Source organism: Lemur catta, chromosome 1 (assembly GCF_020740605.2).
Source record: "Lemur catta isolate mLemCat1 chromosome 1, mLemCat1.pri, whole genome shotgun sequence".
Classification (NCBI taxonomy): Eukaryota; Metazoa; Chordata; class Mammalia; order Primates; family Lemuridae; genus Lemur; species Lemur catta.
The window spans coordinates 242,750,649-242,773,963 of record NC_059128.1 but is presented as its reverse complement, the minus strand read 5'-3'; the positions used below and the strand labels follow the sequence as shown (position 1 = coordinate 242,773,963).

Genomic DNA, 23,315 nt, shown 5'->3' with positions numbered 1-23,315 from the left:
CCTCAGCAGAGAGCTCATGGATGTCACGGGAACAAGTGGTGGGAAATACACACCAGTCAGAAGGACGAGCACGCCCACGAGGTGGGAGGGCCTTGGGGGGTGGGAGTCAGTGAGGATGGCGGTGCCAGCAGACCGTAGTGAGCAAAGGTAAGTTCAGCCGGAGAGAAAGGCAGGGGCCGATCATGCCGAGGCCTTGTGGGCTATGGTGATGAGTATGGAACATATTTCTAAGTAAAAATAGGACAGTAAAGGATTCTGATGGCTTACATACATAATCCAATTAATATTTTTTAAAAAGATTATTCTGGCTCTAAGGAAGCAAAGAGATTGTAAGGAATCATGAGTGGAAGCTGGGACACCGTCAGGCAGACAGTGTGGCAGCCCCGGAGAGGGGTGACAGGAGCCTGGATTTGGGTGATGGTGGAGCTGGAGAGTGGAGCGAGGGCAGCTGACCCTCTCTCTGGCAGGGCTGTTTACGGTACCCCGGTGCCAAGGTTACCCCAGCTGACTGGGGTTCCCTCAAATGCTGAAGAGGGCACCCTTCCTACACAGAGAGGACCACCTTTGAAAACAAAATTAAGGTTCTTAGGAAGGCCGTGGTAGCGAGCTGGGAGGAGGTTAATGAGATGGGTCTTAAAAGATGAGAATGATTTTGCCAAGCAGAGAGGAATAGAGCAATTCTAGGTAAATGCTCTGAGAGCTCAGGGCAGTGTAAATAATCCAGAGCCATTTCAGCATGGAGAAAATCAGATGAGAATGGAAAAATGGCCCAAGGACTACTTTTAAAGGACTCTGAAGACCAGGCTAAGTAATCTGGACAACTTTTTAATCATAATAAGGAGTTTCTCAAGATCTTTAAGCAGGGAAATGATCAGATATATATTTTAGAAAAGAACTTAACAGCAGTGTGAATGGCAGAATAAAGCAGCAAATGTTAGAAATGGGAAATCAGTTAGAAGTTAATCCTAATCTAGGCAAGAAACAAAAGCACAAAGCAGAGAAATAGTAGCAGAAATGCTACTTTGGTAAAAACACTGAAGAATTCTATAAAAGCCAAAACTGTCTTGTTCCCTTTTTTGAGAAAAGATAAATAGCTTTTCTGCTTTTATTAGCAGTTTTATCAGATTTTGAAGAGCAACTTAGTTCTACTTTTAAAACATATTAAAATTACACTTTCATTTTGGAGAAGATCTAAACACTACAATGAAAGCAAAATTTAAATGTAGCAACCAAATGGCTTTACATAAGCTCTAATTTATTGGAGTCTTGGAACAATGATTATGTGCCATACCATATATGCATGAATTTTAAGTGTTCACAGAATAAGAATGTAAAAGTGGAAGAAGAGCAACATTTAAGCAATAAAAAAGGTCACAAATGTGTTCATACCTGAACTCAGGTTCCAAAAAATTGGATGCAGTGTCCAAACAAGTAATCAGATCTAGAAAAACAAAAATAAAAAACTGCTTCAATTTATACACAGATTTACTCTTGCTGAAACACCAAGTGTTTCAGAATTTCAAATCATATTATTCTTTTTCAAAAATTTATTTTCATTATTATTATTATTTTTAGAGACAGGGTCTTGCTCTGACAGGTTGGAGTTCAGCGGCATGATCATAGTTCACTGTAGCCTTGAACTTCTGGACTCAAGCTATCCTTCTGCCTCAGCCTTCTGAGCAGCTGGGACTACAGCTGTGGATAATTATTATTGTTAGTTTTTTTTTTGTAGAGACAGGTTCTTGCTATGTTGCCCAGGCTGGTATCAAACTCCTGGTCTCAAGCGATCCTCCAGCCTTAGCCTCCCAAAGTGCTGGGATTATAGGCATGAGCCACCATGACTGACCCCAAATTGTATTGTTCTAATTTTCCAGATCTCAACAGCATCTCAAGGTGGTACTAAAAACTTTACAAATTTTTTTAACTCACAATTTCTTTCTGATTTTAAGTTTCTTTATTTCTAGCGCTATGTCTCCTCAATACTATTAATATTTACTACCACATCACCTCAAGAAGTCACATATACATATAGAACATGCACAGGTAAGTAATATTTACAGTCTTAAAGTGGCTTGTGTAAAATGCATCTCCCAAAACACACACACAAAAATATTTCCTGGTTACTATATAACTAAAAATGATTCTTTGCTGTTTATACACAAGGAAAACAATGTCCAAAAAAAGGTGAGTTAATTTTGTGGCTCTAACTAACTGCTACTCAGAATCTGGTCCACAGACAGCAGCAGCAGCATCAGCACCTTCTGGGATCGTAGTTAGAAATTCAAATTCTTGAATTTGATTTATAGACTGTCCAGATTTATAGACTCTCTGGAGGTGGGACCCAAAAATCTGTTTTAACAAATCTTCCAGGTAATTTCTTAAGGTGGAGAAGCACTGCTCTGAAGAACAAAAAACTTTTAAAATTTAACATTTTCTACCTAGAAATCAATACATCTGAATAAGAGCTACCCTGCCTCTTATTAAGACATAGTTTATAGGCTATGTAAAAGGTGGCTTTTGGTCAAAAAAACTTTTCAGTGATGCTCTTAAGATAAAAAGCAAAACCCTCACAACTCAGCCCACAGGGTCTTGAAGTGCCCGCCCCACCTAACTCTCCAGTCCCCTGTGTACCCACAGTGGCTTCTCACCACTCTAGCCTTCTTTTGGTCCCTCCTGGCACTCTTGGCCTGGAAGGCTTTCCCACTCCCCCTTAGCCTTGCTGACTCTTCTCAAAGACCTCACCTTAACCGTCACTTCCTCACAGAAACTGTCCCTCACTTTCACAAGTCAAACCCCTTTAGTACATAGTAGGTACTTAAGTTTTGTTTGTGTGTTTTAATGAAGAGATGACTGTTATATGTTCTCATAGTGCCATGTGTCATGCAAGACTGATCTGTTGAAGTAATTATAGAGTTATAAACAACACTGTTCTATAATGCCTAGTCCTAGGACAGAGACTGAGGCTGTTTGTCCTTAGCTTTATATTGCCAGCAGCAATCACAGTGTATGGTGTACAGGAGGCTTTCAATGAACATTTATTAAATTAATGGATGAAAAGAAGTTTCTGATTGTTAGCATGTTTGGCTAAGTCCAATTATTTACTAACTCATAGGGAGGAAAACCTGAAAGAAGACCAAAGGCAATCACAAAAATAAGTGATTTAAAGAATTACGTGTCAAGGGTGGCCAATATGTCAGTGGAGATAGCACACAGCATACTAAGATCACTGACGGTATGTAAATATTAGTTAAATTAATGGCTATCGCAGCAAGCCCAGGATCATTCTATTTTATAGTAATGAAGAAATTTTGTGTCTATTATCCAAATGAAATGTGTCTTGAAAGAACTAGAGCATAATAATTGTGTTATACTAATAGGAAAGTGGTATTTTGAGAGCAATTGTATAGATTAGTAACTATATACCATAGGCATTTGAATGACAATTAAGTTTTAGGAGTTTAAGAGGGTACAGGTCTGAGTAGGGGTTCACTACTACCTAGCTGACCAACTGGGAAAAGCAGACAAACTGAATTACCTATGCTCTAGTTATTCCTCTCAATCTTTGCACAGCATCAATGAGAATCGATTTTCCACTTTCCTGCTCCACCAAAAGAATTTCCAACTTCTAAGATTAGAAGTTGAACTTCTAAGATTAATAGCCTAGGATGAAAAGGTAGTGTGTGGTCCAATATGGCATTCAAACCCCAAGATGACTGCCAGCTGGCCCTGTTATCTTTAGGTCACATGCCAGAAAGCTAGTCAACTATGGATGTATTGACCAGAACAGAGCTTTGGTTGTAAATCCATGCAGTGCTGAAACTCCACATTATGCCATGCAAATGTGCAACTCACCGACCTTGCTCTCAAATTCCAAAAGAGCTCTTTAAGAGGAAAATAAGAATTCAAAATAGATAGCTACAAGGAGAACTAAGAAGACTGAAGACAAAAAAGCCAGCCATGATCACACGCTTCGAGGTTTACAACCCCATAAAGGCAAAGAAAACAACATCAAATTAAGCAAGGAATTAAGCAGCTTTAAAATGCGTCTCTCTTGAAAGCTTTATACAACTAAACAGCCTTCCAGAAAACTGCCATTACTACTGTGCTCCCAGCTAAGAAGAACACAGTCTGGGCAAGATGAATGCAGCATAAAAGAAACCGCCTCCCTCAGAGCCTTCTACACCAATGTATAAGAAGTTATTATAATCAATGAGATAGAATTGAGAGTCAATGGAATAGAATTGTGAGTCTAGAAATAAACCGTCAAATTTACAGTCAATTGATTTTCAACAAAAGTGCCAAGACAATTCAGTGGAGGGGAAGAATAGCCTTTTTCACAAACGATGCTGGGACAACTGGATATCCTCATGCAAATGAATGAAATTGAACCCCTACCTGACACTACATACAAAAATTAACTCAAAGCGGATCTAAACTTAAAAGCTAAAACTATAACACTTTTAGAAGAAAATATAAAAGTAAATCGTGACCTATAGTGGTTTCTTAGATACGACATTGAAAGCACAAGCAGCCAAATAAAAACAGATAAACTAAAGTTCATCAAAATTAAAAACTTTTGAACTTCAAAGGACACTATCAAGAAAGATAGGTAGGCCGGGCACAGTGGCTCATGCCTGTAATCCTAGCACTCGGCGAGGCAGAAGTGGGAGGATTACTTGAAGCCAGGAGTTCAAGACCAGCTTGAGCAAGAGTGAGACCCTGTCTCTAAAAAAAAATAGAAAAATTAGCTGGGCGTGGTAGCGTACACCTGTAGTTCCAGCTACTGGGGAGGCTGAGGCAGGAAGATGGTTTGAGCCCAAGAGTTGGAGGCTGCAGTGAACTATGAGGACAGCACTGCACTCTAGGCCAGGGCAACAGAATCAGACTCTGTCTTAAAAAAAAGAAAGAAGTAAATGGAAAAAGGTCTAAGTATTTTCTAAAAATCAAACACATACACAAATAAATGGAATGAAAGGCTTTGCCAATTTATACTCCCACCAAGAGTACATGAGAGAGGGAGGTCATTTTTTTGAAACAAAAGAGGTTAACATTTTACTAAAGAAAAACAAGCTTACGTGCTCTGAATTATTTACAGCACAAAATTATTTCCAAATGACTATCTTACTCCCCCCTCAGATGTGAGAACATGGACACATTAGCAACTGAGGCACCAGTTTTAGAGTATAGAGTATATAGAGTATGGCCCCTATCACTAATTAGGGAAAATTAAAAGAACATACGGAGGCAGGACAGGGCAGTTAGTGTTACTGGGTGTAGTTTCAGTCAGCAATGAAAAAGCTCTGGAGACAGATTGATGGTAACCGTTACAACAACAACGTAAATGTATTTAACACCACAGAACTACATTTGCAAATGGTTAAAATAGTAAATCATATGTATATTTTACCACGACATTTTAAAAAAAGTGTATGTAGCAAGAAAACCTTCTGAAGTAAAGATCCACATGTATCTAGCTTGGTGCTTTGTAACTGTTTCTCTCTGGTGTATTCGCAATTTGAAAGTTGCAAAATGATTAGGTAACCAGCGAGGTAACTCGCTTGCCTTGTGACTGCTGTACCCTTGGTGCCTACAACAGTGCCTGGCATGGAGTATCCAGTAATATTTGTATACATGAATGAGTGAATGAATGAAGATATTATCATGGGGGAAATGATCAGTAGGGCTCATTAACTACATTCCCAATCAGAAAGAGCCATTAAATTAATTAGAATAGTAAGTAATAGTAATTTAAAGAGCTAAAGTACAAAGAGTGGGTATAGAAGGGGTCTAGGCTGAAAATACATTTTATCATGGTCATGACCCTAAAAAGGGTTAAAAATCACTTTCAGTAATCTGTTTAATAAGGGAAGAAAATGGCAATATAATTACCATGTAAGTATTAGTGCTTGAGTCACCTTGAAAATTCATATATATGGAACACTGGGGTCATTGTCAATGTCAGATAAGTGAAGCATTCTATTTGATAGTCACAAGAAAATCAAGTGCAGTGAAGTCAAAACGGAAAATGTTCTTTTTCTGAAACTTAAAAAGGGACACAAATTTATTTTCAAGTACTGTACAACTTCAAAGTTAATTACTGATACATTAATATTATTTTCACTAACTTAGCATTTCCTTTAATGATGAACATATGCTAAGATTCAAATCTGTCTCTGTAAGGGCATACATATACATATATACATCTAATTAAACTTTGAATAAAATTTAAATTCTTAAGTTTAAAAAAAAAGAAAGCCCACAGAATGGGAGAAAATATTTTCAAATCATATATACCATAAGGGTCTAGTATGCAGAATTCATAAAGAACATTATGACATGACATTAAAGAAACATATTAACTAATTAAAAAATGGGCACAGGACCTGAACAGCTATAGAAGATATATAAATGGCAAATAAACACATAAAAAGATGCTCAACATTATTATCCATCAGGCAAATGCAAATCAAAATCACAATGAGATACCACTGTACACCCACTAGGATGGTGAGAATCAAAAGACAGATAGCATTGGCAAGGATATGGAGAATTTGGAACCCTCATACACTGCTAGTGGAATTGTAAAATGGTCCAGCTGTTTTGAAAAATTGTCTAGCAGTTTCTTAAAAACTTCAACATAGAGTTAGCATATGACCAAGTAATTCTACTCCCATTAATAGGTTAAATCCAAGAGAATTGAAAACATACATCCCCATAAACATTTGTATACAAACGTTCGTAAACTGGTGAATGGACACACAAAATGCGGTATATTCATGCAGTGGAATATTATTTGGCCATAAAAAAAATGAAGTACTGATATGTGCTACAACATGGATGAACTTTGAAAACATGGTAAGTGAAAGAAGCCAGTCACAAAATACCATATACTATATATACTATATAGTATATACCATATACTATACTACTTATATGAAACAGGCAAATCTATAGAGCCAAAAAGTAGAATAGTGGTCACCTAGGATGTGAGAAATGGGGAGTAACTGTTACTAACTATAGAGTTTCTTTTGGTGTGATAAAAATGTTCTAAAATTGACTATAGTGATGATTGCACAACTCTGAATATACTGGAAAATTAATGAATTGTATACTTCAGGAGAATTGTATGTTGTATATGTTGTATGAATTATATCTCAATAAAACTGTTATAAAATTTTTAAAAATAAAGAAAAAAGCTATCATAGAAGTAATAACAATTTCCTTTCATATACATCTGCATTGATGCATGAAATAAAGCCTAATAAAGGCCGGGCGCGGTGGCTCACGCCTGTAATCCTAGCACTCTGGGAGGCCGAGGCGGGTGGATCGCTCAAGGTCAGGAGTTCGAGACCAGCCTGAGCAAGAGCGAGACCCCGTCTCTACTAAAAAAACAGAAAGAAATTATCTGGCCAACTAAAATATATATAGCAAAAATTAGCCGGGCATGGTGGCACATGCCTGTAGTCCCAGCTACCAGGGAGGCTGAGGCAGTAGGATCGCTGAAGCCCAGGAGTTTGAGGTTGCTGTGAGCTAGGCTGATGCCACGGCACTCACTCTAGCCCGGGCCAACAAAGCAAGACTCCGTCTCAAAAAAAAAAAAAAGCCTAATAAAGACCCAGGGCTGGCAGTTCAGTCATTTATTCATTTAGCAAATATTTAATAAACATCTATTATGACCAGGTGTTGTTCTAGGCACCGGATAAAGAACAAGGAACAACTGACATTCTTTGTTTTCCTTGTATAACCCCCAAAAGAATCGGCATTTACTGTGTCACTAGTCTCAACCACAGAGTCTAACCCAAAGGGAGTGTAATCATAATCCCTATAAAAAGGGCTTCCATCCGTCCCCATTAGCTGCCTTCCTTAATCCTAGAAGGCTTTCTAGAAGAGGCCGGCCTCACATGGGGCTTTTAAGTCAGCATAATGTGATTGGGAGGAAGAGCATGAGACAATACAAAGATGAAGGTAAACTGATATCAACAACAGGATGAAAAATTTCAGGGTTTTCTTAATGAAGACACTAATATCAGACATTCTAAGACAGCTACAAACTTAGCTATATCATTATCAGCCATAATTGATACACACAGTTTTTTTTTAATTTAAGGTACAGTTTAAAAATTTTCCAACACGTAACTGCAAAGGCTAGAGAACGTTATAACTTCTCCATGAAATATTTATGTAAACATGAAATGTTATGTTGACCCATATATAATACCATGAAAATATGATAAATATTTTGTATGTTAAAAAATCAGTTAAAAAATAAGCACGTTGGTTACTACCTTAGACATATTGTTGATTGACAGTGTTGGCTATTTCTGAGACTCCAAGATTGTGAAATATATTCATTACGATTTTCCAACAATTAATACTCTGTTTTTTGTTCTTAATTGAAAAAGACTCTCGGTAATGTTAGTGCCCAACACTTACAACAGTATGAAACCAACTATATTAGCCGCAGGGTATAATTTTTGCTGTGAAGCCACTTAACTTGGTTCTTTTAAAAATCCATTTACTTCTAAAGTAAGGCCTGGGTGCCTGTATTTATTCTAACTCAAGAAAGCATAAAATACTACTCCTAAATTATTATATTTGTTTATTAGAAATAAGGAAACATAGGAAGACTCAAGAAAACGTATACCTACAAATCCTCTCCTTTATTTGCCCCAAAATTCTTTAAATAACCAATTTCCTAGAGGCTTAAGGAGCATGTTGTCTTGCTTTCATAATTCACACCTTGTCAGTAACCTTGCCTTGTAAGTATGCGGATAGTTAACTTTGTTCAAGTGCTACAGGATGTAGGATAAGCCTGGTCTTGCTGCTAAATTCTCCTGACAATATTATTGTGTGATCTTAGGACTAATTCCTTGTTTCCATGATAGGAATCTGGTATTGATTTGTACAATCTGCAATTTTGTTAAAAGAAATTCACATACATATCACAACATAATTTATGGTGATTCAGAGTTATCTAATATTTACTAAGTACCAGATACTATACTAGGTATTTTACCTCTCCTCTCCTTTTACAAATTTTACGTTTTTCTAAGAAATATTACAATGCCATCTATGGAAGCAGAGTCCACAGTACAAGTTCAGGAAAAAATTTCTCAGATGAAAATAATTAATGTTTTATTTATTTTATTTTATTTTATTATTTTATTTATTTCTTTATTTTGAGACAGAGTCTCGCTTTGTTGCCCGGGCTAGAGTGAGTGCCATGGCATCAGCCTAGCTCACAGCAACCTCAAACTCCTGGGCTTAATCCTTCTGCCCCAGCCTCCCAAGTAGCTGGGACTACAGGTATGTGCCACCATGCCCAGCTAATTTTTTCTCTCTATATTTTTAGTTGGCCAGATAATTTCTCTCTATTTTTAGTGAGACGGGGTCTCGCTCTTGCTCAGGCTGGTCTCGAACTCCTGACCTCGAGCAATCCACCTGCCTCGGCATCCCAGAGTGCTAGGATTACAGGCGTGAGCCACCGCGCCCGGCCTTAATGTTTTCTTATGGATGATGTACGCATGGCTCAGTTGCCTAAGCAAAACCCCAGTAGTCAGATAGGCTATATTGTTAGTATATTGTTAACTATGTCAAGTCAAATGCTTTCTACACCTAAATTTCCAATACTAAAAAATAAGATATAGCACAATTCTTTTGTGACTTACGCAGTACCTAGGACACTAATAAACACATTAGTATTTATAAATGGTGAAGGATATAGCCATTGTATAGCATGTGACAGCACTCCTAATGTACTAAAAAAAATGAAAGACACAAAAACCACTAAAATCATTAAGGTGCTCCTCAGGTTGTTTGTATGTCAGCTTGGAATAAACTCTATCCCATAAGTTGAATTGCCTCTTTCAGTTAACACCATCTTAAATTAATTCTGTTTTAAATTCTCTTTCTCTACAAAATTGGTAACACTTTGCTTATCAGCACTTTTGTTCTACAAATTGACACCAAAAACTACAAATATTTTTCTGCATGTTAATTATACACACATTATATGTATTCATTTGTGTGTAAATATGGGCATATCTAAAGATATCAATGTAAACTGAAATTTCATTAATAAAATCTTACTAAGATTAGTTTAATAGTGTAAGAGTTTTAAAATGTTTGCCAGATACAATAATAAAAATTTGGAACACAATATAAAAATTACAAATAGAAACCTAGCTAAGTGTAGTACTTAAAACATATAAATATGTTTACTGTCTTACTGTACAGTTAAGACAGCAAGAAACTAAGGAATTCATACTTTATTTTCAAAACCAAAAACATTCCAAGAAGAAAAAATATTAACAGTTACAGAAATTTGGACTCTATTAGAAAGGAATTCTCTATTCAGCCCTACGTTTCATTTACAAGTTAATGTAATCTAATATAAGATGGAAGAAATGGAAAATATTTGCAAAAAAATGTGGTCAAAGAATGTAGCAATCAGAAAATTTTTATGATATTGGTGTTAATTCTAAAAATAATCCACTATATAGCAACAATACCCTGTCAAATGGGAATATTTTCCAGGTTCAGCTGTTCACAAGTCTTAAGTGCACTGACATCAGATTCTAAGGGATGTCAGACAATGAATGAATAAGTTATTTATGAATTCCAATTAGGAAGTACCTTAATATCTACCTTGTGTCATTTTATATCACCTGAAATTTTAAACTAGTTGCTATTTTTCTCCAAAAAATGACGGCAAACTTCAGATTGAATACTACAAAATTCTGGATTGGTGAAATCTAAAGTAATGAGGCTTACCATTGCCTTTTAAGTATTGATTTCATGTTCTCCAAAAAGCAAACCAGTATTACCACTTTCCAATCATGTGTGTACACACACACACCAAAATTATGGTGCATACAAATAAATACTGCCTTGAAGGACTTGAAGCTTTCATGCAAATGTATTAATAGATATGTCTCCTAATTTCACTGTTCTATAACTAGAACAACTTAAAAAAATCATCATCCAGAATAATCCTAGAAATGTCGAGGTCTTCCTAGAAAGTGACCATCATTGAATAGAGATTCAAAAACAGGAATTTAGTTCACTCATTTATTAAACTCATTTTATTTTCCAAGTCCAATGGTAAATGCTATGTTTTAAATCTACTGTTCAGAACCAAATGTCAGTAGCATTTATTATTACTAGATTATAAGATCTGAGTAACTAAGTTTGGACCACTGAGTTGTTGGTTCAGCCTCTCTCAATAAGACCATAGGAGATTCTCTTTACAGAACTTCTAAACAGTGGTTGCTAGTATGAATGTCCAAGACACCTCAAAGGTCCACATGCATCTTCAATTTGTCAGAAAATCCAGTTGGAATTTGATGCAATTATATCAACTTGGAGTGGAAATACTAGTCTTCTCATAAATTTTAGAAGTTTCATGTTTATATTCATATATGCATTTTTACTTGCTACCCAAATGGGGAAATGAGAACTTTTCCTTTCATTAGTTCAAATACAATAGTTCAAAAATGAGGTTTACAGGTGGAAATGAAAAGAGATAACTGGTAATGAAAAAGGCTGGACACTCCTGCTCAAAGATCATTAAAAACAGAAAAAAATTCATAAAATTTTATAAAAAGTTTAGTAAAAACTAGAAACAAAACTGGAAGAGGACACTAGATACCATGTCCTAGACATAAGCTGGGCATCACAATAGTTCAGAGCTTCATCAAAGAGGGCTTTCTTATGTCCAAAGTTACTACAACTTAAACTCCAGCAGGATGAGTCCTAATTTTTTGAAATGTTTCCTTGTAGAAGATATGTCTGGTTCCAAAGTCTTTTAAAACTGAAATAACTCTGGAGAGTTAATGAGACCTCTTAATTCAATAATCTCTGACCTGGTCTCCTCTAACTGCCTCTCAATGGGCTTCCCTACATTTATTCTTACTTTCCTCGACCTACTCTTCACAGAGCAAGGAAAACTGTAAAAACAAACAAACAAAAACATACATCTAGTCACACACTACTCTGCTCTAACAGCTTCCATACACTCTTAGGAAAAAGCTCCAACCCTTACGTTTTCCGTAAGGTTCAGAATAATGAGCCCTACTCAGCCCCCACTCACTCTAGCTACACTGGCTTTTTGCCAGTTCCCCCAAAGCTCCTTCCCACCATAAGGCCTTTGCACCTGTGTTCTCTTTTCTAGAATGTTCTTCCTTCCTTGTCTGATTGGAACCTCTAACTAATCCTTCAGTTCTCAGCTTAAAAGTGACTTACTCAGGAAAGCTCTGCTCTTTATCATTCTACCACTCCCTGAATACCTCTGGCTTCCTTTCATTTGCATGATTCTTTCATCATACTTATATCATAATTGCAATTAAGTAACCAAATGTTTAATGTCTTTTTCCAATGCTGTGGTGTGAGCCCCATGAAGGTGTCGTCGTCTTGTTTGTCTCATTTACTACTGTTTCCCCAGTACCAAGCAGAGAGCAGGAAATAAGGCATCAAGGGAATATAATTTTGCAATGGGCTCTTGCACAAGGTAATGAAAATTTATCTTACACAAAAACATGACTCTATCAGCAACGTGCACTCTAACATTAACAAGTCTTTGTGAAATGGAACAAATGAGTTAGCTGTTGAAGCAAGATTTTTCACAATCTTTTTATTCCCAAATACTCTAAATCTTCAACTAGACTTCTAAGCTGGGACATGTAGTTATGTTCCTTGAAAATATCCATGGAATTCATTGTGGCAGCTAAGTTTCCTACATGGAAACACACTGAGGATCTCAACCAAAGCCAACCAGCCTTTAGATGAATGAGTCGTTACAAGAAATTGTGACTGAAAGGCCACACAAGAATAAGTATAAGAAATTCAACTAGTGTTCTGAATATAGTTTAACCAATTCACTCTAGTTCAAATAAAACAAATACTTGATGAATGGGATAAGGTGTGAAAAAAAAAAAACTTTTAATTTTTTCCCCCCTTCAGACTCTAAACAGTTTATTAGCAATTCAGAAAATACCTCCTGTTTATTTTGTACTATCTCAGCACTCCCCAGGGTAGTCCTGGTGATATGAGACTATTCTTTGAAAAGAACAGTAATATTGTCTTTAACACAGAACCATATAATGGTAAACTGTGGATAATAAAGCCTTAAATTGATATGATACATTTCAATAATTCATAAATTTTTAAAAAGCTATTATAGTTAGTGTTCCAATTTTCTAAAAGTGAAAAAAATCAGCAAAGGGAGGGAAGTATTAAATATGGACTTTATATAAAAATGAATAACTTTTTAATTTTTGGAATTCTGAAACTGCTCTAATTTTATTTGTCAAACTTATATATGTGTTATTAACTATTCAGTCTTTCTGCTCTATTCCAATTTTAGATAACAGGTAAAGAAACATTCCATTTTTGTTATTAGAAATTGCAAAATGTAAGAACCATTGTATAAGGTGAAAATTACCTTGTTTCTCTATGACTGAGTATGAAGCCAAAAATCCTCGTCCAGAGACATGGATTCCACTCATGAACAGCACGGTAATTTCATTGCTTTTGGATTCAATTGAATGGTTCATTTGCAACCCCAGACCACAGTATTTGCCTAGGAATGAAAGAAAAGCAGATATTTGGTGTGACTCTCATGAAGTCAATAATATTTGCAATGTAGATAACAGAATCAGAATAATATACCAAACTGGGTATTAAATTAGTATAAAATAATTACTAGAATGTTTAATGATTAAAAATCATATTATTCTGGAGAAAAAAATAAATGCCAAGTAATAACTATTCAAATGATGCAAAAGATAAAACAGTGGAGGCATCACTGACCTTATGAAGATCAACTTCCTGTGAAACACATGTATACTCTTTAAAACAAGGGAACTATTAAATAAAGGATTAACTTAAAACATTCCACGCAGGCAAGTGGCTCACAAATGAATCAATGGTTAATCAGTTATATTCTTAACATGAGTCCCTCAGGGCCTCCTAGATTCCTGGCCTTAAGACACTTCTCAAGCCTTTTTTGGACCTACTCAATTTTTCTTCTGAGGATTGCTGGACTTCTGGTGAAGATATCTTTAGGTGATCATGTCCGGTCACATGCCCTTAAATATATATGATCTGATAACTCACGAACTTAAACTTTCATCCACAGCCTTTTCCTTGAACTTCAGATTTATATATTTTACTGCCTGCCTAACTTCTATCTTTTAATGTCTATCAGATATGTAAAAAATAACATGTCCTCAGTACAGACCTAAGGTATTAAGATAAAAAGGAATAAGCAAAAAGAATTAAAGCAAGATATCCACCAATAAATAATAAAAATGGATTTTCTTATGTGCTTGGTAACTTGTCTAACCAATTCTGAATCAGGAGTTCCAAAAATGTTTTAAGCTTCAGCAATATCACTTGAATAAGAGTAATGTGGACTTCCAGGGATATCATTTTCAAGAATAATACTTTATTTTTTACAAACAAAATCCTCTGAAATCAACAACAAACCCCACCAGAACTAGTAAAGAATCGTAGCAAAGTCATAGGATCAATACACAAAAAAATCAATTGTATTTTCATATATGCTAGTGACAATCTAAAATGAAATTTTAAAAACTCCAGCCATAATAGTATCAAAAAGATTAAAATATTTAGAGACAAATTTTAAAAAGAAGTTCAAAATCAGTATACTGAAAAATATAAAACAGTGCTGAGAAAAACTGCAGAGAACTAAATAAATCAGATACTAATTTCATGAACAGGAAGACTCAATATTGTTAAGATGTCAACTTCTCTCTAAATTGATGTATTTTATTTAATGCAATCCCTATCAAAATCCTAGTGGGCTTTAAAAAAAAAAGAAATTAACAAGCTGATCCTAAAATTTATATGGACATGCAAAAGACACAGAATAGTCAAAACAATTTTAGTAAAGAAGTTGACGGACTTACATTACCTGATTTTTAAACTTAGTATAAATCTGTAGTAATCAAGACAGTGGGATACTATTATAAGGACATACATATATATGTTTATATATGTTATTTTTATATATTTATATGTATGTGTTTGTGTGTGTGTATATATATATGTATATATATAAAGAATATAAATAAAATACATAGACTTGTACTTCAGCATCTGTGGGGGATCATTGCCAAAACCTCCTGTGGATACCAATATCCACAGATTCTCAAGTCCCTAATATAAAATTGTGTAGTATTTGCATATACACTATGCATATCCTCCCATATATTTTAAATCATCTCTAAATCACATATAATACCTAATACTATGTAAATGCTATGTAAATAGTTGTTAAACTTTATTTAGAGAATAATGATGAGAAAAAAAGTTTGTACATGCTCAATTTTTTGAGCATGTACAGGTTCAGTTTTTTTTCTTCTGAATTTTTGATCTGTGGTTGGTTGAATTCACGAATGTGGAATCTGTGGATACAGAGGGCCAATTGTAGATTATAACATATATATCAAGTCGTGTGTCACAATGATAGGGACACATTCTTAGAAATGCATTATTAGGTGATTTTGTCCTTGTGTAAACATCATAGAGTGTGCTTACACAAACCTAGACAATACAGCCTACCACACACCTAGGCCATATGGTATAGCGTCTATTGTTCCTAAGTTCCAAACCTGTATAGCATGCTACCGTACTGAATGCTGTAAGCAACTGTAACACAGTGGTTAAGTATCTGTGTATTTAAACATGTCCAAACATAGAAGAGGTACAGCAAAAGTATGGTATAAAGATTAAAAATGGTATATCTGTATAGGGAAGTTCCATTATAATCCTAAGCGACCACTATCATATATGTGGTCCATCATGGACCAAAATGTCATTATGTGGCAAATGATTGTATTTCACTCGTGTTTGTGTGTGTGTGTGTGTGTGTGTGTGTATACTTCAATGGAGCAGAACAGAATCTAGAAATAAAAATAAATCCACATATATGGTCAATTGATTTCTTTTTGTTTAAGAGATGGGGTCTCACTCTGTTGACCAGGCTACAGTGCAGTGGTGCGATCACAGCTTACTGTAGACTTGAACTCCTGGCCTCAAGAGATCCTCTTGCCTCAGTCTCCCAAAGTGCTGGGATTATAGGAATGAGCCACCATGCCTGGCCTGGTCAATTAATTCTTGACAACAGTGTCAAGGTATCTCAATAGGAGAAGGATTGTCCTTTCAACAAATGTACTAAATCAGCTGGATGTAAATATGCAAAAACAAAATGAACTTAGAATTTTACAACATATACAAAAATGAAGTCAAAATGGATCATAGGCCTAAATGTAAGAGTTAAACTTATAAAACTCTTAAAGAAAACAAAGGAGAAATATTTCTGACTTTGGGCTAAGCAAAGGTTTCTTAGATTGGACACACAAAAACACAATCCATTAAAGAAAAAATGTATAATTTGGAGTTTATCAAAATTAAAAATGTTTGCTCTTCAAAAGACATCATTAAGAAAAATGAAAAGACAAGACTGGGAGAAAATATTTGCAAAATATTTACCTAACAAAAGACTCATATCTGGAATATATAAAGAATTCTTGCAACTCAATAAGATAATCAATCCAATTTTTTTAAATAGGCAAAAGATTTGAATAAGACACTACAACATAGAAGGTACACTATGACAAGTAAGCACATAAAAAGATGCTTCACAGCATCCATCATTAGGGAAATGAATATTAAAAATATAATGAGATATAACTATATGCCCAATAGAATGGCTATATTCAAAAAGATTGATAATATGCCAAGTATCGGTGAGGATGTGGAGAAACTAGAACCTTCACATACTGCTGATGGGAATATAAAATGGCACAGCCAGTTTTGGTAAACAGTTTGGTAGTTTCTAAAAAAGTTAACTGTAAACATATATTTATCATAGACCCAAACAATCCACTTCTAGTTATCTATCTAAGAGGAAAGAAAATATGTCCACAGAAAGACTATGCAAATTCTCACAGCAGCATTACTCATATCTGCCTCAAACTGAAATAATTTTTCATCTACTAGTCAATAAACAAAATGTGGATATATCCATACAAAGGAACACTACTCAACAGTAAAAAGGAACTACTGATACATGCAACAAAATGGATGAATCTGGAAAACATTTTGCTAAGTGGAAGAACCATTTACATATTTCTAGAAAAGGCAAAAAAAAAATAGCGATAGAAAGCAGAGCAGCAGCTGCCTTGGATTTTTGTGATGTTTGCACAGCTGTATATATTTACTGAAACACACTATATATTTAAAACAGGTGAATTTTATGGTATGTAAATTATACCACATAAAGCTTATAAAAATACAAACACTGAAACAATTTTTATTGCAATAATTCATTAGGTGTTAATGACTTTGTTGTCATTGTTTTATGCAGAGAAAAACTAGGTCATAGAATTAGATGCTGTTAGAACTGAAAGAGACCTTCAGAGATCTACTCCAAGTCCCTCATTTGACAGTTGAAAAAACCAAAAATCATACAGATAACTGGATTGCCTAAAGTGACCCCGCTTGTTAGAGGTGAAGTCAGTCCAGAATCTAGGTTCTTGTTATGGAAGGAATGTTCTTATGTATCCCTCAAATTCATATGTTGAAAATGCCAAGCCCCAATGTCATGTTTTTTGAAGATAGGGCCTTTAGGAGGTAATTGGGTCATGAGGGTGGAGCCCCAGTGAATGAGATTAGCACCCTTAGAAGAAGAGAAACTTAGGAGAGCTTGCTCGCTCTCTCTGCTCTCCTTCATTTGAGGCTACAAGACAATGACCACCTGTAAACCAGGAAGAGTGCCCTTCACAGACACCAGATCTGCTGGCACCTCGATCTCCGGACTTTCACCCTCCAGAACTATGATTGTTGTTTAAACTGCTCAGTCTATGGTATTTTTGATATAGCAGCACAAACGAAGACAGTTCTCTAACTTGTGCCATGCTTTTTTCCTTCTACATACTACTCACCAATAATAGAGTTTATGATGCTTCCCACGTGAAGAGAAGCATTTGATAACCCCATGACTTCTCCCCCGCTGTAGGTGACCAATGGTAGACTGTACCTCAGGGCCCACAGTGGCCCAGCTGCTCTCTCCATTCCATAGCAACAACCTTTTTGCTTTTTCCCTCATTGTTCCATCAACAATCTCACCCCCTAACTAAATTAGTAAATATTTCAGTTTGTCTTTCGGTATAAATCACCTAAACATCTCATAATGCTACCTTTGCCCTTAACTGTATTATTAGTTAAATCTATGCCATCTTCATTTTGGGATGACTATTTGCTGAGACTGACCCTATTCTTTCCAATTTTTAAATAGGTCAACATTTAAAAAAAAAATTATAAACAAGTAGAATTGTGAAATTTAGCCAGAATTTTTAAAATAAACTATTCCCGGCCAGGCGCGGTGGCTCACGCCTGTAATCCTAGCACTCTGGGAGGCCGAGGCGGGTGGATCATTTGAGCTCAGGAGTTCGAGACCAGCCTGAGCAAGACCGAGACCCCGTCTCCACTAAAAATAGAAAGAAATTATCTGGCCAACTAAAAATATATAGAAAAAAATTAGCCGGGCATAGTGGCACATGCCTGTAGTCCCAGCTACTCGGGAGGCTGAGGCAAAAGGATTGCTTGAGCCCAGGAGTTTGAGGTTGCTGTGAGCCAGGAGGACGCCATGGCACTCTAGCCCAGGCAACAGAGCGAGACTCTGTCTCACAAGAAAAAAATAAATAAATAAATAAATAAACTCTTCCCTAAAACTGTTTTTCTGACCCACTGAAAAGTAGTACATTTTAAATAAATTTTATATTTGCTATTTTATGTAAATATATCTAAAATAAGCCAATTCTTCTCGTTTTTTCAGAAAATCAGAACCATTTAACCCTAAGTTCACACTGGCAGTTGCCAGTTAAAGCAAAGCAACAAAGTGAAACAAAAAACCTCCAAATTCTGAAATGTCCAACATTGTCCATAAGATTTCATATAAAACTCTTCATTCAGGATATATTCTCCAAAGCATTATAATTTCTTAATTATTAAATAACTAACCTTATGCATAAGTGATAATTTTGTCAGAAATTTTAGGATGAACAGGGAAACTAGTTTGCTCTGAGAATAATCTCAGGCCTACATATCAGTGGAATAACAAAGATAAAAAACATTTTCTAGTCTACATATCATTGTGTTTTAGACATTTTTTTCCCTCAGCTTCTAAGTTAAGTTCAATTTTTCTGTCTTGCATTCAGACTGACCTGAAGTAACCTCAGAAAGAAAAGTCCCTGAAGTAAATTTTCTTCCCTTACAGACATAGAAAACATGCTGTAGGTCTTGTGGGTCATCAACATGGAGGCCTGGGTACTGGGGAGGGTTTGGTTGCAGAGGGAATTTGAACAGCAGTGAGTTAGGGAAGTCTCAGAAAAGCGCTTAGGACCCGTGAAAACACCAAAGGAGATGGAATTAAGGGTCTCAGGAAAATGTGATAGGGGCTAGACAGAACCATTAATGTCCTAAAATAATTCCATCTGAGGGATTTATGCAACTATTTACTGTGGAAATTTAAATTTCCAATTTTCCCATATTTTAGATAATGATACAACAGATTTGTTTATATGTACAGTTTTCTCCATATTTAAAATGATTAAGGTCAGATTCTCTGAAATGAAGTTAGGGTCATGTTGCTTTCCAAAAAAATTATGTTAATTTATACTACTCCGATCAATGTAGGTGAGTTTTTATTTCAAGGCAGCCTTATTACCATTTTTTCCCTGTTTATAAATGCTTAAAAATCTATAAACATTATAAAAATTTAGAAGAACATAAAAGAGAAAAAAGTATTCATCCTTATATAATCTTATCACACGGTGATAACCACTAACAACACTTTGGAGGGTATCTCTCTATGCCTCAGCTTTCTACAGCTGATAAATGAAAACAATAATATTAGTATTTATCTCATGGGTTTATAGTTATTGAACATAAATGTATGTATGTGTGTACACACACACACAAGCACAATACTGTTCATGTGTCTGTTCATTCATCCATTCATTCATATTCTCTCTCCAACTTTAACATCTATTATACTAAACTTTTCAGAAAGGCTGTACCTATTTATTTCCCCTCCCCCAGTAGTATTAGAGATAAAAGAAACAGATAACTTGTTATTTTCTTGATTAATTCACAAAGCTGAACTTTTCAAATGTGTGTTTACTTTTAAAATTTCCTCTAGGATGTTATCTGTTAATACTTCTGTAGTATTTTCTTACTAGGACTCTCTGTCATTTTATTTTTAACCACTTATATGACAAAAAGAAGATGTTACATATACAGCAAAAGGAAGATTTTTCTGCACAGGCCTGACCTAATCCACCTAATCCAGTAGGCCCTTTAAAAGCAGTGTGTTTTCAATTAGCTGTAGAATTGGAAATTACAGAGACACATGCCAGCTGGCCTAGAAGGACGCAAATATCTATGTTGTGAATTGCCTATCAGGGCCACCACAAGCAGCCTCTAGGAACTGAGAGCAGTCCCTGGCCAATAGTTACCAAGAAAATGGGGACCTCAGCTTTACAACTGCAAGGAAATGAATTCTGCCAACAATCAGTAAACTTGGAAGAGAACCCTAAGCTCCAGATGAGAAACATATCTCCAGCCGACACCTTGATTTCAGCCTAATGAGACCCTGAGCAGAGCATTCAGCCATGCATACCATGCCCAGACTTCAAAGCCATAGAAACTAAGATAATAAATAGTGTTGTTTTAAGCTGCTGAATTTGTGGTAATTTGTTATGAACCAAAAGAAAACTAATACACTAATACACTAAAGAAATTTACTTTAGTGTATAGTGAAAATATGATGCTTTTAGATGATCAAATCTGATGGAAGTGTAGAGCGGGAGTTAGAATCTATATAGCTCAGGACCTGAATCAGCCCACAGATGTATTTTACTTGGCCTCTTGGCCTGTATAGTTTTGGACCATACACTCTTTCAAAAATTAGTTGCCAAGATTTTAAAAATCTGGAAACTCCATATAAATTCTGAATTTCCAGTTTCTCTTGAAAAATCACAAGGAAAAAAAAAGGAAACCTAGGCCAGCTTTCCAAATGGTTTTCGTAAGTAGTGCTGTCCCCTTTGAAAGAAAAAGTCACACTCCAGGTTGCCACAACCCCACTACTCCACAATGTCCCCAGTCCTGGCAATGTTTTTATTTTTCTTATGCCTGGTCCATTTCACTCATTTATTTTACCTGTCTAGGTTGGTAGTGCGTTTGTGTCCACTGGCAACAGGGGCTACACTGTACAGAGTTTACAGACCTTAATATCATGTCTCTTCCAATGTCCATATCAACCACACTTTTGGTGGATGAGAGCACAACAAATTAAACTCTGGAAAATGTTAAATGGAAATATTCCGTATTCAAAAGATAGGAGAGATGATGCATCTGATTCTGATAGACCAGAAGTGGAGTTAATATTGTTAGGAAACTTAGGAAACCAGATTTATGTTCTCAACTAAAGGAAGTTTGAGAGGTGTGCGATGGAACAATGCTCCCCTAAGGAACCTGCAACTTAGAAAGATGAGGTGGAGGGTAGGGAGTTACTTGCTAGAGTGAAAGCACATCAACTCTGTCCACCTCCAATAGAGGGAAAGAAAGCTTGCTTAAAGAGCTTCCCTCTCAATTTACAAACTGCTTTAGGAACAGTTTTTTAGCATCTAGTACAGGAGAGCACCTCCAGTCCCCAAAACAAAATTTGGAATTCTCAAAGGAATCCATTTATTGAACATATATTCAATAATGAGTTTGTGGTAATTTGTTATGAACCAAGAGGAAACTAATACAACCAGAAATTTACTAAGCCCCTCACTATCCAGGCACTAAGCTAAGCAGGAACTGGGGATTCGGAGCTGAAATTAGACAGGCACAGTGCTACCTTGAGAAAGCTTAGTGTAGTGGGACAGGATAAATGCAAAATCAGGCTTCAGTGGTCACTGCCTTGTATTTGACAGGCCAGAACAAGGTAGAGTTGTACAAATTAACCCCCTGATTTTGAGTGATTTAGTATTTTTGAATGACTAAAATGTCTGCCTATAATGATTTCTCTTACACTGTGACTGACAATAAGCTGTTGTTTTGGCTGGATTTAGCCTTAGTTTTAGCTGCTTGACAAAGACTCATCTGTAGAGGATAATGATAGCAAGGTATAGATCAATTAGACAAATGGGTATATATTTAAAATGAGACATAACAGATTTTACTAGGTTTAAAAGGAATTTAGCAATATCACGAAGAATGGATTTGTCTTTCCTTCTAAATGATAGTAGCAGTGCTGCTCTAAAAGTATGTTTTTCTACAACATCATAAAGTCATTGTATATTTTGATTTTAGGGAAGGTGGTTACTTTAGTGCTCTTTTTCTTATCTTTTTTTTTTTTTTTGAGACAGGGTCTTGCTCTGTTGTCCAGGCTAGAGTGCAGTGGCATCATCATAGCTCACTGCAACCTCAAATTCCTGGGCTTAAGCGATCCTCCTGCCTCAGCCTCCCAAGTAGCTGAGACTATATAGGTGCACACCACTACGCCTGGCTAATTTTTTTTATTTTTAGTAGAGACGGGATCTCGATGCTGCTCAGGCTGGTCTCGAACTCCTGAGCTCAAGCAATCCTCCCATCTCAGCTTTCCACAGTGCTAGGATTAGAAGTGTAAGCCACCGCACCCGGGCAAGTGTTATTTTTCTTAAATAAGTAAGAGATCTAGTATTTGCATATTTTAAACGAATAAGGACTACATGGGGAAAACCACTTTGACACTTTAAGACTCCTACCTCACACATTATAGACAAAAATCAATTCAGGAAGGACTGAGAATAATATGCGTAAAAAGGAACATAAGGCTTTAAGAGGAAAACCTTGAGAGCATCTTTATGACCTAGGAAAGGGAAAACACTTCTTAAACAGAATCTAAAAAATGCTAACCATAAAAGAAAAAAAGTAATAAAAGTGAGCTATAATAAAGTTAAATAAAAATTAATGTCTTATAGCTGAGTAATATTCCATGGTATACAGATACCACATTTTGCTAATCCATTCATGAATTGATGGGCATTTGGGTTGTTTCCACATCTTTGCAATTGTGAATTGTGCTGCTATAAACATTCGGGTGCAGTTGTCTTTTTTATAGAATGACTTTTGTTCTTCTGGGTAGATGTCCAATAATGGGATTGCTGGATCGAATGGTAGGTCTACTTGAATCTGTTTAAGGTATCTCTATATTGTTTTCCATAGGGGTTGCACTAGTTTACAGTCCCACCAGCAGTGTA

The 23,315-nt window shown here is 35.9% G+C and overlaps 1 protein-coding gene across 1 annotated transcript in view; it reads right to left on the bottom strand.

The window, feature by feature from the left end:
• The window catches only part of DCBLD2 (discoidin, CUB and LCCL domain containing 2), an 85,271-nt gene that overhangs the window by 24,329 nt on the left and 37,627 nt on the right, over positions 1 to 23,315 (bottom strand). Inside the window, exons 3-4 of the mRNA XM_045540413.1 lie at positions 13,442 to 13,579; positions 1,390 to 1,441 (exon numbers count right to left, since the gene is read on the bottom strand). Coding sequence (XP_045396369.1) covers positions 1,390 to 1,441; positions 13,442 to 13,579 — 190 coding nt within the window. The remainder of the gene's footprint in view (positions 1 to 1,389; positions 1,442 to 13,441; positions 13,580 to 23,315) is intronic.